At 39.9% G+C, this 19,051-nt stretch overlaps 1 protein-coding gene across 10 annotated transcripts in view; it reads left to right on the top strand.

Moving 5' to 3' along the window:
- astn1 (astrotactin 1) overlaps nt 1-19,051 on the top strand; it is a 240,416-nt gene that overhangs the window by 57,055 nt on the left and 164,310 nt on the right. For 4 of the 10 annotated variants that reach the window (XM_036965979.1, XM_036965976.1, XM_036965978.1 and 1 more), the window contains exons 4-7: nt 255-413; nt 4,999-5,148; nt 9,346-9,495; nt 10,417-10,584. In XM_036965979.1, coding sequence (XP_036821874.1) covers nt 255-413; nt 4,999-5,148; nt 9,346-9,495; nt 10,417-10,584 — 627 coding nt within the window. The remainder of the gene's footprint in view (nt 1-254; nt 414-4,998; nt 5,149-9,345; nt 9,496-10,416; nt 10,585-19,051) is intronic. The other 6 variants (XM_036965980.1, XM_036965981.1, XM_036965984.1 and 3 more) reach the window with 4 other exon arrangements.

Below are 19,051 nucleotides of genomic sequence, written 5' to 3'. Positions count from 1 at the left end.
GTTTTTTTTATTTAAGAAATATCAGCCCACCAACCAATACAATGTTATCTAGTTGTGACAGGAAATCATATATTATTCCCTGTTTCAAGACCTATACCATTATAAGAACACTAACTTGTTGTTGCCTCTGCCAGTCTGTGTTAAATCTCTTCCGTTTTGTCTGACGTGCTTATTTTTCACATTTGCCTTGTTTTATTGGGTTTATTTTCATCTCTCATTTATCTCCCTAATAATGATTGTTCTGTCATCATCAGGGAGTGACAATACAAAGTTGTCCCTAATGAGCAAGTACAAGGACAACATCATCGCCACCAGCCCCATCGGCAGCAATCACCTGCAGCAGAACACTCTCCTCCTCCACAACACCTCCTCCACTGGCCAACGAAAACAACGTCTGTCCAGCAAAACTCGTGGTGAGTCATCCATCTATATGATCCATGTCCACTCTCATTCTTGACCATTGTCACGTGTACCAGTAAAAGACTATATCTGCTTCCCAATGACACCCGATATTCCGTTTAAAGTGCACTTCTTTTGACATGGGCTCATAGGGCTCTAGTCAAAAGTAGTGCACTATATAGGGAATAGGGTTCCATTTGGGATGCAGCCCATGAAAGACAAAAAGACTGGAAAAACAGGGCATGCCATTCTGAAATGAGACACCAGTTCGTTCAGTTGACCCTGATCATAATCCACTTTCCTCCATGACTGACAAGTGTGAATGGTTTATTTTCAGGTTAGAAAAGCAATACTAGTTGTGTAGGATGTTATTGGGAGGTACAAATGGCAATGTCACGCTAACCAACTAACTAAGCATTCAGTGGAAACTAGTGAACTAAAGTTGTGTTGTGTAGTCATTTTACAGTTATATAGTGTCTACCATTATATAATTTCCATCTCATTTTGTGAATTGTGAGAAACAAACACGACTCTGGTTTTCAGATACTGTTCCTTTGCATTCTTATCCTCATGTACTTTGTGACTCTCAGTGAGCCGAGGAGAATGTTTCCTTTTCTGACCTTGGTTGAAAACCTGTATAGTGAATATGCACCTGCAATGGCTTTTGCTCCATAATGAGAACTTAAATCAAAGCTTGCTGAGGAAGAAAAAAAGAAACCCAACAAACCCTTTTATCAATAATAGACTGAGAACAGAGAGAGCAGTGTACTTAACACAGCACACTAATGACATTTTCACTTGGTATTCCAGGAAGCTTGTTAGGCAAAACAGAACATAAATATGCTGATCACTTTCAGGACAGAAAATGCTAAAGATCCAATCTGTTTGGTCTTAATTCAATAACAAAATAAAAGCATACCATGTCTGCAAAAAAAGCCTCTCTGTCTCTCAAGAGTTGTGAGCAGCCTTTGGTCTTCTGCTCTTTGAAAGGAATCTCTGACAGCCCTACGGCCCACTCTGAAAGAGATTGCTACCTTCAGAATTAAAGCACATTTTTCTCATTCATTTAGTTCAATTTGTTGATTTGGTACATTAGAGGACAAAGCACAATGAAGGAAAACGGTCAATTCACTATCGGTTTATCTGCTGTTGATGTTTAAAACTGTGAAACAGCGGATCCCCTTGTGACAGCTTTTTTCTCCACAACAAAATCCTCTGTGGTTCTGTACGAAGTGTACACAGGCCAGTGTATCTGAATGACTAAGCCCGAGGTTGTGTTTGCTTATGTTTGCTCTATTGTTTTGTTTGGACTTTTAATCCGAGTGTTAAAATATGCACATGCACATACACATGTAAGGTCCTTTTGCTATTCTCAGTGGATATTTAACAGCGTTTAGGACTGGGGGGAAGCTTTTATGCCTCAAATGTTGATGCCTCCTTCAAATGTGCTGCGCAAAGTGTATGGCAAGCCAAACAACGAGGTTGGAGGTAGGGCAGAGTCTTTGTCACAGCTGTTGTCTGTTTGGTGTTTGTTGTCTGCTTCCAGGAGCCCTTGTCTTTTTATACAGAACCCTTAAGTCTGTTGTTGTTCCTAACCGTGTAAGACTCAAAGCATCGTTAGTCTACCATTTTAATTGTAGCATACAATAGGGATACTGAAATAAAATTGCTCCACACAATATTTGAAACAACAAGCCCAAAGATGAAGCTATGTCTGAATTTGGAGTCAGAAGTCACAATAGTTTTTTAATGTTAACGCTTTTTGAGATGTTCAAGATTCTCATCTGTGTCCCAGCAGTACTTCTCATGCAATCACCTGGTCTATTTACATATGTTGGAGTCACTCTAGTGTGCTTCTCTCTACAGTTGTTGTGGTTACAAGCCTTCTGTCAGATATCTTTTGGTAGTACTCCTGTGGGTTCTTGCAGCTCTCCTTATGAGCGATTGTCATTCCAGTATCATTCTCGCTGCTGCCAAAAGTACTCTATATTTATTGAGATCCGGCCACCGAAAGCTCAGAACAAAATAACTTTGTTGTAAGATGTGTTTGCACCTGCAGTGCATGCTGCACCTGCAGTGCATGCTGAGTGCTAAGCTACATTATGTGTTGAATATTTAAAAGAGCCCATCTTTTATCTGTTGCCATAGAGCTTTGGACCTTTGGTTCCTTGTCTAATTGTTGAGGCAAATACAATCTCTTCAAACTGCTGCATGTGATTTGTCGTTAATTAATTGAAGGTGCTTTTCTCCTTTGTAACCTAGACAAAAACACATTGTATCTTGTAAGTGTCATTTGGAAATTTCTTTCACCTTCTTTCACAATTATAGTTTTTGTCCTTGATGAAAATAATTATTTAAATGTTGTTTTGTCAGGAATTGCTATAAAGCATCAATGTGTGTTAAATCATTTTTCAATGGTGTTTCTATTGTTTTTGTAGTTTATAGTTGTGTGTTCAAATTGTGTGTTCCCTTTGCATATTGTTATCGAGTCAATGTCGTTCTGCTGAAACAATGCCGTAGTAATGCCATCTTGTACATGAAACACCTTTTTCTTTACAGTACTTTTCAAGACAGTGCTTCCACTTTGTCCGATATGTATGTTTGCCAGAGACATTTTTATTTACCCTTTCTTTTGGAGAAACCTTTTGTCTATTAATTAAATACAATCTCTTGGTTTGGATTTTTAACGCTATTGTCAATTCGAAATGAAGTAAATGGTGCTAGTATTTCAAGCTTACTTTGTGATAGCTAGAACACTAAAACTTGTAATAGGAGCTATGTCACATCCTCTTTAAATTATACATTTCAATGTTCATGTTTCTACCAAAACACAATCATTCCAATGTAGCCTGTATGGCCTATTCAAAACAATTCAATATATTTGTTCACAAAGCCAACATCTTTTAATCTAGTGGCTTCAATGAGATGACTGTCAACATTTATCAGTTTATTGTCCCCTGCATTGTACCAGAACAGGACCATCGTCCATCTCTGTAACGGATAGTGGATTTAAAGTCAAAATATGGACTGACATAAACTGTATTATCCCCCTACTGAGGATACCTACTCCACAGTCTGGTCTTATCATGGATCTCTCTTCCTCATGCAACATAATCAAAGTATATGTACTGCACTGGGCAGGGTAAACTGAGTTTGTATCCCAAATGGCACACTATTGACTATACAGGACACTACTTTTTGACTCTGGGCAAAAGTACTGCACCATATAGAGAATAGGGTGCCATTTGGGACTTCGCTAGAGTCATGTTGGTTTAATTTGTTGCGACAGAATACGACTGGATATATGCTGTTGTTATTGTGACTTTAATACTTTCCACCCTTCTACCTCATGAATCCATTTATACATGACTTCCCGAGAGAGGGTATAGCTGTATGTCTTGTATAGAATATGCTGAAGATAGACATTTTTTATAAAAGCTGAAGGTATAAAAGCTGAAATTTAGCCCACTGTTCCAGTTATTATTTTCCATTGGAAGCAGAGCATGATCAAAATATGAAAATGTAACAACAATCTGCTGTTTATCAGACTCCAAAACATGCCATTATATTTTGCATGTACAATATGGCTTACACTGCAACAAGCAGTACAATATATTGTGTAACTCACAGCTCCAATCAGCTCTCTTAATGAAACATTAATTAAAGGTAGTGCTGAGCGATTAGCTGAAATTTCTGATATTTTTCAGTTTTTAAACAACTAATTGACTGACAAATTTTTTCTGTGAGCTCAATGCGCACATCGCACATTCCTCTAAAGATAAATCAGATCCAGCCTGAACTGTGCGATGTAATAGGGAGGTGTAGTTTGCCAACAGTCCGATATTCTACATAGTTTAGCACATAAAACGTGGTAATTAACTACAATGACCATAATCCATTGTGCATCTACTTGTCTGGTCTGTTTATTTCACACCTGCTACTGAGAAGAGACAAATGTGCAATCGTGAGGTGATATAGAGAGCAGCTGTTGGTTTGTGAGGTATCTTTACCTGAAAATGTTTAGTTGGTATTTAGCAGAACTGACAGCATAGGCAGCAGCTCTATAGAGATGAGATGACTTGGAATGAAATGATAGTCATCAAGTAAAACAAATGTAATATACACAACAAATGAAATATTTTATTATCGTGATGTAAATAAATGATGATTAATAAGTGATAAGCAGTAATGGGCAGACACTACCATTATGGGACATTTATGAATTGTTTTTTTTTCTGTGTTGTTACAGCATTCAATACACATAATGCACAATGTATGGAATGTTTAAAAAAAATAATAATCGAAATCGAAAATCTTGATTTGTTTTTAAAAATCTAACCGAAGCACTAATCGCTCAGCACTAATTAAAGGTCACATTTAGTGGTACAGGAACATGCCTCAAGTTCTCAATTTCACTATCAACATTTTGACACAGCAACACATTTTAAACCTTCAGGCAAGGTACATAATCTAATCCACACCTTTCATAATTATTTTAGCATTTTGTAGATGGACATCCCATGCATCCCATTTGCCATACAAACAGAACAGTGAAGACAAAATTATTGTGATGAGAGCTTTTTGTTGTGAATTCTGCAGTGGGTTCAACCTTCTTGAACCCAGACGGGGACTCTGGCACGGAGGCCGACAGCGAACCTCAGCTGACCTTTTACACTGACCCCAATCGCAGCAGGCGCCGCAGCCGAGGTATGAGAAATGGTAACGCCAACAGCGCGTGGGGCTCAGGGGGTAAGGAAGGAATATTATACTGTACATACATCATCTTATTTCATAATCGCATGATGACAATGAAAAATACATACATCAGAGTAGATGAATGGACAACAAATGTATGTGCTTACAGTGCTTGAGACACATACTGTACACGTTCACATTAGTGGTGCGCAGGTCAGTTGTTTGTTCACCCACACCCACCCGCAATTGCTAGTAACCGATCCACAACCGCCCGACTATATGTAATAAAGTGACAATCTGAGGCCTGCACCTGACCCTAACCCCCAAATGTAGAAAATGCGCTATAGAATAATACAGTCAAAGACGGCAGAATCTTTTTTGGACACGGGGTTCAGGATCTTTTTTTTGCCTGCTATTTGTTAGTCAACTTGTCTATAATTAGATACATGTGGTTTCTCTTCTGCCATTATACACTGAGTGTACAAAACATTTAAGAACACATTCCTAATATATTGAGTTCCACCCCCTTTTGCCCTCAGAACAGGCACAATTCGTCGGGGCATGGACTTTACAAGGTGTTGAAAGTTCCACAGGGATGGTGATCATAACTTTCACCTGGAGTCGCCTGGCCAGTCTATGTCTTGGAAAAAGCAGGTGTCCTTATTGTTTTGTACACTCAGTGTATGTTGCCCTAGAAGACTAAGTGAACCCTTGCTTACCGGAATAATGTCATAAATTGCTAGAATGAATGCTTCAATCTAGTTGACATCGGTAAAGTTCTCTGTCATCTTCTTTTGCAGAGAAAAGATGTTTAGGGATGGGAGAAAATGTAATAACTCAAAAAACGGGAAAGATTTTCTGTGCAAGTGATATCAGTTTGACCAGGAAATAGAAAGCTGTAAAAACAACCCAACATGTTTCTGATAAGATTTCAGTTCGGCTTGAATGCATATTCTATATGGTTAAAATACTATGAGCTTGTTTGATGCTGATAAAGATAGCACCTCTACAGATGGCATCTAATCTAGCATTCGCATTCTCGCAAGATGCTGAAAGAAAGAAATCATACTTCTCCACTCCTGTTCCCGAGTCAAAATGTTGCCTGCATTTGGTGTATCCTTTAACTGCAAGAATTGCTCAATTCTGCTGGAGTTAATACTAAGGCTAAGGGAGAGGTTATAGACCTATAGTCAATGTCCAGATTTCACTTTCCATTTAACCCATTTGACCATTAGGCTACAGTTCCCTTGATTTGCCATAGGCCTATTTGAAGTCCCTGTCTTGTGACTGTAGAATTTGTAGGCCCATAGCGCCTCACAATTACCACACATAACATAGCCTGCTATCATCCTCTTTTACCACTTCACCTAATCTTTCCCAAACATTACTTTTCTGTCCCTCCCTTCTCTTTATTTTCAACTCTCCTTTCACAGCTTTTCTCATATTGAATTAAATAAACTCAGACGTTGTCCTTTTTGCCTCCGTGGATTGATGTTAACATTTTCTGCCTATTCCCAAAAGCATTTGGCGATTGACGTGTAGGCTATTTGGTGAGCGTACAGCTAGGGCCCTAAAGCTTAGGCTTATACACTAATGCCAGATAGCTTCAAATAATTTAAGAAAAACCTAAATGTAGCCTATAGATATAAATTGCACTAGAATGATATATTTATGGATTTCAATGGTATTGTTTTCTCTTTATTTTACCCACCCGCCACCCAACCGCCCTTCAACCACACAATATTTAATGACCCTAAACCCGTCTGCCCAGCCGATATAACCACGGTGACTGTGGGTTATGAGTCAACCCGCGCATCACTAATAGACATGCATTCAAACATTCTCTCTTTGCTAGTAATCATGGTTGTTGTAAACAATGTGTTGTGATCTAACCCATGTGAGTATGTGTACGGTTCTGCCATGTGCCTAACTAAAGACAGTAGCGTGTCTAGCGTTGTAATGTTTGAAGTAAAGGAAGCGATTGGCTGGTTGTTGTGTAACTGTAAATACAGCATGGGGGCAACAGTATGTTTGTGAGCATGCTATAAATCCTTGGTGCTGTGATGTACAGTAATGATGTGGGGGAACCAAATGCCCCTAACACTGAGCTGTCAGCCTACAAGCATCTGAACGACCAAACATAGCATCCCTGCCTCAACATCCGCAACAGCACCTCCAACCAATTAAGCTTTTGATATCTGCACAGGTCTCACAAACACAGCAAGTAACTAACACCTTTAATTAGTAAAAAGGTTAAGAATAGAAGGTGTGTTTCTACACATTCCCTCGCACATTACTTGAACAGCGAAACTGATCAAAATAAATGTTGATTTGATCAGACTGTACATTGTTTCTTTTTGGTTAGTGTGTTTTTATCTGGATAGCTGAAATGATATTACCGAAACACAATATCATCTGTAGCAGTGGTCACCAACCGGTCAAACAAATCAAGTGCACCTATTGGCTTACGGCTGGCCAATTAAATAGCTCAGATCGCCGTGTCTGCACAGTTTCTTCAAGCCTTAAGCCTCGAGCCCACAGCGAAGTTCATATTGTGAGATTTCAAAACGTTTAATACCACGACTAGAGAGAGACTCAACGAATACAGCAAAGAGCTGCTATTTTTATGAGTAAGTTCATGTTTAAGTTGTTGTTCACCACTGTCAACACTTTGTTCAACCCTTTTATAAGCCATAAAATGTGCGTTCCCCCTAGGCCTACATCCACTCGTGCTACAACCAGCACTGCAGCTGCAATGAATGAGTATAGCAAAGTGTTTCGATAAGCTTGCGTTGTTATTATTATTTTTTAACATCGAGGAATGTTTCACTTTCTCTGGTCATAAGAGTAACAGCATGAATTGGTGCATGAGACAAAAATAATGCAGTGCTACTTGAGTTTTGCCATCAGCTGGTTGACTGTGTCCCCTTTTCTCAGCAAAGGGAGGGAGAGCGGAGGGACGGGAAGCCTCACCGCTGCTCCCTCCCTCCTCTCAGACTGACCATCAGATGCAGGCCATCAGTCCAGTCAAATAAAGAAAGCATATTATTATGCTCACTCAGCTGTGCCTCACAAGTAATACAACACATGATCTATTACCAGTGTGATTATATACCTGAAATTGGTCTGAGAAGAACAACTTTGGCAGGGCAACTCAAGCATAGCCAATATGCAGTATTGGACCTATAGCCTACTGTGCAAACCTCATTGCTACGGTACTGTTTTTAATAGGTTAATGTTGCATAGGCTTACGATTTTTAAGTCATGTTGTAAAAAAAATCTGAGCAGTAGATCTCGGCTTGCATTTTGACTTAAAAAAGTGATCTTGACTCAGAAAAGGTTGGTGACCACCGATCTATAGATTTGAAAAACAAAATGTTCAGAGAGAGTGTCATAATGATGGGATGTGCTTTTCAATCCTTCTTTTTTTTATAAAATATTTGAATGGATCAAGTTTGAGTCTTTGTGTCATTATGAGATTGTTTCCTTGTAATATGTGGCTGAATTTGTTTTACAAGTTAGGTCTTGGTATTACTCTGTAGTATTTGGTTTTTAAGGATTGCCTTTAAGATATATCCTGAAGGACAGTAACCGAATAACATTGGATAGGGATAAAGAATCACTTCTAGCAGAGGTTGAGGCTGTTATTGGCTTCCTATATTTGAGGCCAAATTGTTGTGGGTTGGGGTGTGTCTGCATGTGTGTGTTTGTGTTTGTGCATGCTATAGGTAGGAGACTTCCCGCTCTTCATTAAAAGGAATGAATGATGAACTCTGGTGGGGCTGCACCCAAGCAGTTGGCAGGAAAGGAAAAGAACACAACCTCTGAAATGCTCTCATTTGGGCTCTTTTCTTTTTCCCCCTTCAGCACATAATGGTGGCTGGTGGCTGGGGGCACCCTTCAAAGGTACACTTTTATCACCCCACCAGCGAGACTTGGCAAGTCAAATCTCCCAAAGCTACCGGTTTGATACAGAGGTCCCTTTCATGGGCAGTAAGCCCAGCCCAGTGATGACTTGTTTGTAAGCGACTCCCTTGGTGGAGGTGCTGGAGGGAATGAAGGGTGCATCCCCACTCCCTATTATGGCACTACATTCCCTTTATAGTGCACTACTTCTGACAAGAGCCCCATGAGCCCTCGTCAAAAATAGTGCACTATAAAGGGAATAGGGAGCCGTTGGGTGCCATAGCCACAGTGTGGTCACAGCTTCACGTGCTTCCTCTTTGTTGTCTGTGTCCTTCTCTTTGCCAGCAGGTTCCCCACGAAGCCCCATCAATAAGACCACCCTGACTTTGATCAGCGTTGTCAGCTGTGTGATCGGCCTGGTGTACTCCTCACACCTCTCCTGTGGCCTCAACGTCAGGGTCATACTCCATGTGCCCGAGCACCTCATCGCAGACGGTAAGGGGCAGGCAGCTGCCCTCCTGAAAACCACAGGGGTATAACTGTATAACTCCCAGCTAACACACTCCCAGACAAACGGAAATGAGGAAATGTCACTAGGCTGATTCCACCTCTCTCTCTTCCCATGTGAGACCACAACAGATGTGCCCTCAAAGCATCAAAGCACAATCAGGCCAGGTTGTGGTGACCACCCACTGTATCATCACTCTTTCTGTCTCTACTTTCTTTGTGCTTGGGCTGGCTCGCTAATGAATTTCAGGGTAGCTAGCACCTGCAGAAAATCACTGCAGGCCAACTATTCACTCTTGGTTCATTGGCATTTTTTCCTCCATCATGGGAGCTGGCAGTGCAGATATATTTTGGAGTGTGACTTGCCTTACTCGTCTATCATTCCGGGCTTTAATTTGATTCATACCCGCCACTGCATTCTATGGATACTTGGGGTGGAATTATCATTCCAGAAGACATCCATGGGAAGCAACTTTGAAAAGAGATGAAATATTGTGAATTTTCCTTTTGAATCGCAGGGACTCAGATCGATTTAGAACGTGTCCATAAATGTCTACACAATCGTATCAGACTTAATGTAATATTATGGTTAAGTTGATAACAATCCATGTTTTTGCCTGTGAGAAGCTTATATTTATGCCACAGCTGTGTATAATATGCACCTTCAAAAATATTGAAATTAGTGGCCAGAACATTGTGTCCTATCCATCTATCTGCCTTTTTTAATCTGGGGAAAACATAATACTCTGAAAATGTATTATTTTTCCGCCTGGTAATAACAGTCTGCACTCTATGGACTGTTGAAGAGAAAGGTTAATAGAACTCCTGATGTACTGAACCTTTAATTAACCAGGTAGGTACTTAAACAGTATGTTTTCTAACAACCAACAACCCTTCCCTTGTCCTCAGGGTCCAGGTTCATTTTGCTGCAGGGCAGTCAACTGGATGCATCTGACTGGCTTAACCCGGCCCAGGTGTTACTATACTACCAGCAGAATGCCAGCGGGCCTTGGATCAATGAGCTGTGTGGCCGCCGCATTCTGGACCCCTGTGAACACCAGTGTGATCCAGAGACAGGTACTACATTGAATAATCACCAATTCTCACACTCTAACTCTGGGAACCAATTATATTGAATCTGTGTGCATTCACTTAACTTCAACATTGAATTTAATTGAATTAAAAAAAAATTGTGGAAGGGGTAATACAGTAAGATGTGCATTGCATCCACAGAGGATAGCACTTAATGCATTAATTCAAACACTTGTTACCAAAGTGGCCCTAAAATGTATATGAATGTACAGAAAGCAAGAAAGATGCAAAACAGAATGGAATAATGTATTTATTGTTGTATAACAGGTGAGTGACTAGCTAAATAGAAAGAAAGTACAATTTTTTTGCAGCAAAGCCTTGATCAAATCAAATCAAATCAAATGTATTTATATAGCCCTTCGTACATCAGCTGATATCTCAAAGTGCTGTACAGAAACCCAGCCTAAAACCCCAAACAGCAAGCAATGCAGGTGTAGAAGCACGATACAGTGATACAGTATAGCCATACTGTAAGAACCAGTATCTTGATCCTCAATTGGGTTGAATGTCCATTGATTCGTTTATTAAAATGATTCAGCATCACTTGTCAACTGTTACCATTTTGATGAGCATGCACCGTTTTATAATTATTCTGAACAACAACCTTCCTCCCACAGCCAGTTGTTGACAATAGAGCTCTGCTTCGCCAGCAAAACAGTTTGTCCCTCCCCACCCACACCAGCTAGTTTGTGTTGACACAGTCATACTTTAATTAAGCTACATCTAAAGCCAGTCGCAGTAAAATGAGCTCTTTTCAAACACAGCTGGGTACGAGAGATGAGATTGAAAAGCGATTCTCTGTCTTTTGAAATAGCTTGCAATTATGTTCAAGAATTGAGTTCACATACTCTTTAAAAATACCTCAAACTGAAGTTATAGATACACAGGATAATAATGATAGACATTGGACAATTATTTGAGCAAGTAGAGGTAACTGCCAGAATAAAGGAAACACCAACATAAAGTATCTTAATAGGGCGTTGGGCCACCATGAGCCATAACAGCTTCAATGACCCTTGTCATGGATTCTACAAGTGTCTGGAACTCCATTGGAGGGATGCGACACCATTCTTCCACAATAAATTCCATATTTTGGTGTTTTGTTGATGGTGGTGGAAAACACAGTCAAACCATTCAGTGACCACTCGTGCCCTGTGGTTGGGTGCATAGCCATGGCAGCCATATACAGTACCCTAAACATGATGAGATGTCAATTGCTTAATTACAGTAACTCAGGAAACACACCTGTCTGGAAGCACCTGCTTTCAATAACTCAACTCAAATCAAATCAAATTTTATTTGTCACATACAGATGGTTAGCAGATGTTAATGCGAGGGTAATGTGAAATTTTTAGGTTAGATTACTCATTGGTTATTACTGCATTGTCGGAACTAGAAGCACAAGCATTTCTCGCTTGTGCTTCTAGTTCCGACAATGCAGTAATAACCAACGAGTAATCTAACCTAAAAATTTCACAACAACTACCTTATACACACAAGTGTAAAGGGATGAAGAATATGTACATAAAGATATATGAATGAGTGATGGTACAGAACGGCATAGGCAAGATGCAGTAGATGGTATCAAGTACATTATATACATATGAGATGAGTAATGTAGGGTATGTAAACATTATATTAAGTTGCATTGTTTAAAGTGGCTAGTGATACATTTATTACATACATTTGTCCATTATTAAAGTATACTTTGTATCCCTCCTTTACTCAAGTGTTTCCATTATTTTGGCAGTAACCTGTATGATACTACACCTACAAGTGGAGACCATAATTGTTAAACTACCTTTAATTCCCCTGTCCAACATACAGTATTAACTGTAACATGGATCAATATAGACATTTAGACAATATACAGTATATGTATATATATATACAGTTCGGAAAGTATTCAAACCCCTTGACTTTTTCCAAATTTTTTAATGTTACAGTTTTATTCTAAAATGAATTAAATTAAATGGTTTCCTCATCAATCTACACACAATAACCAATAATGACAATGTTAGCACATTAAAAAACAGAAATACCTTATTTACATAAATTGAACTCAGGTGCATCCTGTTTCCATTGATCATCCTTGAGATGTTTCTGCAACTTGATTGGATTCCACCTGTGGTAAATTCAATTGATTGGACATGATTTGGAAAGGCACACACCTGTATATATAAGGTCCCAAAGTTGACAGTGAATTTCAGAGCAAAAACCAAACCATGAAATTGAAGAAATTGTCCGTAGAGCTGCAAGTCTGGATTGAGACGAGGCACATATCTGGGGAAGGGTACCGAAATTGTCTGCAGCATTGAAGGTTCCCAAGAACACAGTTCTCTTCCTAGAGCTGGCCACCCGGGCCAAACTGAGCAATTGGGGGAGAAGGGCCTTAGTTAGGTAGGTGACAAAGAACCCAATGGTCACTCTGACAGAGCTCTAGAGTTCCTCTGCGGAAATAGGAGAACCTTCCAAAAGGACAACCATCTCTGCAGCACTCCACCAATCAGGCCTGTATGGTAGAGTGGCCAGATGGAAGCCACTCCTCAGTAAAAGGCACATGACAGCCAGCTTGGAGTTTGCCAAGAGGCACCTAAAGACTCTCAGACTATGAGAAACAAGATTATTTGGTCTGATGAAACCAAGGTATACCTCTTTGGCCTGAATGCCAAGTGTCACGTCTGTAGGGAATCTGGCAGCGTCCCTACGGTGACGGAGCAAAGTGCAGAGAGATCCTTGATGAAAACCTGCTCCAGAGCGCTCAGGACCTCAGACTGGGTGAAGGTTCACCTTCCAACAGGACAACGACTCTAAGCACACAGACAAGACAATGCAGGAGTTACTTCGGGACAAGTCTCTGAATGTCCTTGAGTGGCCCAGCCAGAGCCCGGACTTGAACCCAATCGAACATCTCTGAAAAGACCTGAAAATAGCTGTGCAGCAACGCTCCCCATCCAACCTGATAGAGCTTGAGAGAGTCTGCAGAGATGAATGGAAGAAGCTCCCCAAATACAGGTTTACCAAGCTTAGTGTCATAACCAATATGACTCGAGGCTCTAATTGCTGCCAAAGGTGCGTCAACAAAGTCCTGAGTAAAGGGTCTTAATACTTATGTAAATGTCATATTTGAGTTTTTTATTTTGAATAAACTAGCAAAAATTTCAAAACCTTCTTTTGCTTTGTCATTATGGGGTATTGTGTGTAGATTGATGAGGGAAAAAAACGATTAATCAATTTTAGAATAAGACTAACCTAACAAAATGTGGAAAAGCCAATGGGTCTGAATACTTCCCGAAGGCACTGTATATATATATACAGTTGAAGTTGGAAGTTTACATACACTTAGGTTGGAGTCATTAAAACTAGTTTTTCAACCACTCCACACATTTCTTGCTAACAAACTATAGTTTTGGCAAGTCGGTTAGGACATCTACTTTGTGCATGACACAAGTCATTTTTCCAACAATTGTTTACAGACAGATTATTTCACTTACAATTCACTGTATCACAATTCCAGTGGGTCAGAAGTTAACATACACTAAATTGACTGTGCCTTTAAACAGCTTGGAAAATTCCAGAAAATGATGTCATGGCTTTAGAAGCTTTTGATTGGCTAATTGACATAATTTGGGTCAATTGGAGGTGTACCTGTGGATGTATTTCAAGGCCTAACTTCAAACTCAGTGCCTCTTTGCTTTATTTTATTTTTTTTTATTTTACCTTTATTTAACCAGGCAAGTCAGTTAAGAACAAATTCTTATTTTCAATGACGGCCTGGGAACAGTGGGTTAACTGCCTGTTCAGGGGCAGAACGACAGATTTGTACCTTGTCAGCTCGGGGGTTTGAACTCGCAACCTTCCGGTTACTAGTCCAACGCTCTAACCACTAGGCTACCCTGCCGCCCCAATGCCGCCCAGCATTTTCCCATGCTTGACATCATGGGAAAATCAAAAGAAATCAGCCAAGACCTAAGAAAAAATTGTAGACCTCCACAAGTCTGGTTCATAATTGGGAGCAATTTCCAAACGCCTGAAGGTACCACGTTCATCTGTACAAACAATAGTATGCAAGTATAAACACCATGGGACCACGCAGCCGTCATACCGCTTGGGAAGGAGACACGTTCTGTCTCCTAGAGATGAACGTACTTTGGTGTGAAAAGTGCAAATCAATCCCAGAACAACAGCAGAGGACCTTGTGAAGACAGTAAAATGAGTCCTAGCACGACATAACCTGAAAGGCCGCTCAGCAAGGAAGAAGCCACTGCTCCAAAACCGTCATAAAAAAGCCAAACTACGGTTTGCAACTGCACATGGGGGCTAAGATCGTACTTTTTGGAGAAATGTCCTCTAGTCTGATGAAACAAAAATATAACTGGTTGGCCATAATGACCATCATTATGTTTGGAATAAAAAGGGGGATGCTTGCAAGCCGAAGAACACCATCCCAACCGTGAGGCGCGAGGGGTGGCAGCATCAAGTTGTGGGGCTGCTTTGCTGCAGGAGGGTGTGGTGCACTTCACAAAATAGATGGCATCATGAGGCAGGAAAATTAGGTGGATATATTGAAGCAACATCTCAAGACATCAGTCAGGAAGTTACAGTATAGCTTGGTCGCAAATGGGTCTTCCAAATGGACAATGACCCCAAGCATACTTCCAAAGTTGTGTCAAAATGGCTTAAGGACAACAAAGTCAAGGTATTGGAGTGGCCATCACAAAGCCCTGACCTCAGTCCTATAGAAAATGTGTGGGCAGAACTGAAAAGGCGTGTGCGAGGAGGCCTACAAACTTGACTCAGTTACACCAGCTCTTTCAGGAGGAATAGGCCAAAATTCACCCAACTTATTGTGGGAAGCTTGTGGAAGGCTACCCGGAACGTTTGACCCAATTTAAACAATTTAAAGGCAATGCTACCAAATACTAATTGAGTGTATGTAAACTGAATCATTCTCTCTGCTATTATTCTGACATTTCACATTCTTAAAATAAAGTGGTGATCCTAACTGACCCAAGACAGGGGCTTTTTACTAGGATTAAATGTCAAGAATTGTGAAAAACTGAGTTTAAGTGTAATTGGCTAAGGTGTATGTAAACTTCCGACTTCAACTGTATATTCTTTAATTTATATTCATTAATACTGCCAGGTGTTGTTGATGTTTTTCTGCTAGATATTTCATTATACTGGGTTGGTTATCACCAATGAAACCTGCTATATAGTAATGCTATAAAGGCCGTCATTCTAATACAAATTTGTTCTTAACTGACTTGCCTAGTTATTTAAAGGTTAAATAAAAAACTATATACATCTATATATATTTTTACATTAAAACAGACTGAGGGGAATGAGGGGAAACTGATATCAACATAAAGTACAGCCTCTCATATTTACAAACAAAATAAAGGTGTAATTTACATTTTTCTTTAAATGTTTTGTTATTCACCATTGTTGTATACACAAAAAAATATATATTTGTTTTGGCATTCTGTGTATCAATACACAGAATAGTGGCAGATTGTCATTGAATCCCTCAAATGATCAGTATAGTATAGAAAGTGTGTACCATGCTACTGATCACTATTGAATGCATATCCCATGTTAATGACTTTTGGGAAAAGGAGTAATTCAAGACGGACTGGTGTCTCAGGTGTACTGTGTGAATTGCCAGACCTAAATGAATCAAAAGGTGGACCACTGGGACACACACTGCCTGGATTCCTTGAAATTGAATATGTAATTTCAGCCCCCCTCATTAAAATTAAATATAGAATAAGTGGCCTGATGCAATTCCTCAATAATTGCATTGTATTTTTCATATGATGCATTCTTAATGTAACCCCCAGTACTGCATCCCCCTCTTGCAGGGTTCTCGATACTAGCTAGCTACAAGACGGGCTCAATCCAATCCTTCTCAGGGAGAAGATACTGATGAAAACAGGGATGGGTTTTGACAATAACTGTGGTTCTACAAACATTAAAAAAGTTTGTGAATTTTAAACATACCTCTGTGTGAGGGGAGTGCTGAAGGTGCTGTAGGCTGTTGTTTATGGCTTGTCTACTGCCAAATTCTGCTTCTCCTTGAAAGATATGGGACATTTATTACATATAAACAGACTTGTGTTATATCTGGTTTACATATGTTCCCCAGACCTGAACATTTTAATTTGATAAAATTTTACGGGATAATGGATAAACGTCATTGATACACCACATTACCAAAAGTATGTGAGTGTTGCAACCGAGGCCTACCACTTCGCGGCTGAGCCGTTGTTGCTCCTAGACGTTTCCACTTCATAATAACAGAACTTGCAGTTGACCGGGGCAGCTCCAGCAGGGCAGGAATATACTGAACTCTTCGGTAAGGCCTTTCTACTGTAAATGTTTGTCTATGGTGATTGCATGGCTGTGTGCTCGCTTTTATACACCTGTCAGCAACGGGTGTGGCTGAAATAGCCGAATCCACTAATTGGAAGGGCTGTCCAGATACATTTGTATATATAGTGTAAGTTATTTAGTACATGTAGCGTCATTTTCTTTACTCGTGAAAGGTGGCACTGAAAAATCACAGGAGCGTTTTAAATATTAATGTATTGGGACAATTTACAAAATCTAACCTCTCTAACCTGGCAGCCTATCAGAAGATTAGAAGCATGGCTTTCAGATGCTTATTTTTGTACACCCTTGAGAGTAAATGTCATGCCTGTTCATGTGTTCTGTTGAATTGCCAGGTTAAGGTTAAGCTTGCACATGATTTATTGAAATGATTGATTAGCTTTTTTTAGCTTTTTGTTTTACCTGAATGAAATCTGTAACAACTTAAGAATAACCTAATAAAATAACCTTTTACCTACAATGAGTGTACAAAATATTAAGGACACCTGCTCTTTCCATGACATAGGCTAACCTGGTGAATCCAGGTGAAACTATGATCCCTTATTGATGGCACTTGTTAAATTCACTTCAATCAGTGTAGATGAAGGGGAGGAGACATGTTAAAGAAGGATTCTTAAGCCTTGAGACAATTGATACATGGATTGTGTATGTGTGCCATTCAGAGAGTGAATGGGCAAGACAAAATATGTAAGTGACTTTGAACGGGATGGTAATAGGTGCCAGGTGCTCCGGTTTGTGTCAAGAACTGCAATGCTGCTGGGATTTTTACGCTCAACAGTTTCCTATGTGTATCAAGAATGGTCCACCACCCGAAGGCCATCCAGCCAACTTGACACAACTGTGGGAAGCTTTGGAGTCAACATGGGTCAGTATCCCTGTGGAACGCTTTAGACACCATGTCCGTGACCCAACGAAATGAGTCTGTTTTGAGGGCAAAAGGGGGATTGCAACTCAATGTTATGGAAGGTTTTCTTAAAGGTTTTCTGTTTTGTACAGTCAGTGTATGTGCATGTGACACTAAAGAGCTAAGTCACATTCTATTGTCCAGATAGTCACCATTTCGTCACCAATGCTTGGCTGCATTGCTATGCCACTTCTGACACCAGTTTAATGGGATGATGACTATCTGAACAATGAAATGCTATTTGTCTCTTTAGAATCACATGCACTTATGTAATCCTTTATCAAGGCCTCAAAACCAGCTTAATCTTTAATGTCAATGCAACAGAACAATAGAACTGATGAACAGGCATGATATTTATTCTCACAGGTGGCCAAAAACAACTATCTGAAACCCATGCCTCCAATCTTCTGATAGGCTACCGCCGCTACAATATTATAAATGTTACTCTTACACAGAGCAGCAAGCTAGCTAAAAGCTAGGCTAGTTTGAATATTATGTAGCTAGCGAGCGACCTAAGCCAACACCTAATAATTATCATCACAATAAACTTTTCAGAATCAAAACGGAGGCTACAGTCATATAATATAATTGGCTTGACAGCAGCCAATGTTGTATTATTCAACATTGCTATTGAAATAGTACTCATATAGGAAGGGGTAATTGTTTGCAAGTTTCTAGCTATCCCATAAAGCCATTGCAGAAAACCACATATTTTCATCTTGTTTTGAGTCTGGTAGCGCAACAAATCCAACAGCGAAATAAATGAATATTGCTCCGCACGCACCAGCAAAAAGGTTCCTCCAGGAACTATTTGTTACATTGGAACATTAAAGGTACCTCATAGAACCCCTCAGCTAATCAAATGTGCAAATATGAACCCATTGACTGCAATGGTTCCTTGAGGAACTCAAGGGTTCCTTGAGGATCTGCAGGGCTCCTCGAGTCATCTCTAATTCTAAGAGTGTATTTGGTTGAATTTTAAAGCTAACTCTGGTGAAAGTTTGAATTGGTATAACTCATCCTTTCACTTAATCCATATTTGTATACATGCACCAGCTGTCAAGGGAGTAAATTACCACTCAATCTGACGGAAGAGCTCAAAAAAAGAATCCCATTTGGAATTCATACTCTGAATACTTGATGCATAGACTTGTT

Source organism: Oncorhynchus mykiss, chromosome 28 (genome assembly GCF_013265735.2).
Source record: "Oncorhynchus mykiss isolate Arlee chromosome 28, USDA_OmykA_1.1, whole genome shotgun sequence".
Classification (NCBI taxonomy): domain Eukaryota; kingdom Metazoa; phylum Chordata; class Actinopteri; order Salmoniformes; family Salmonidae; genus Oncorhynchus; species Oncorhynchus mykiss.
Note: the sequence above shows the minus strand (reverse complement) of the source record. Positions and strands in the feature narration are given on the sequence as shown.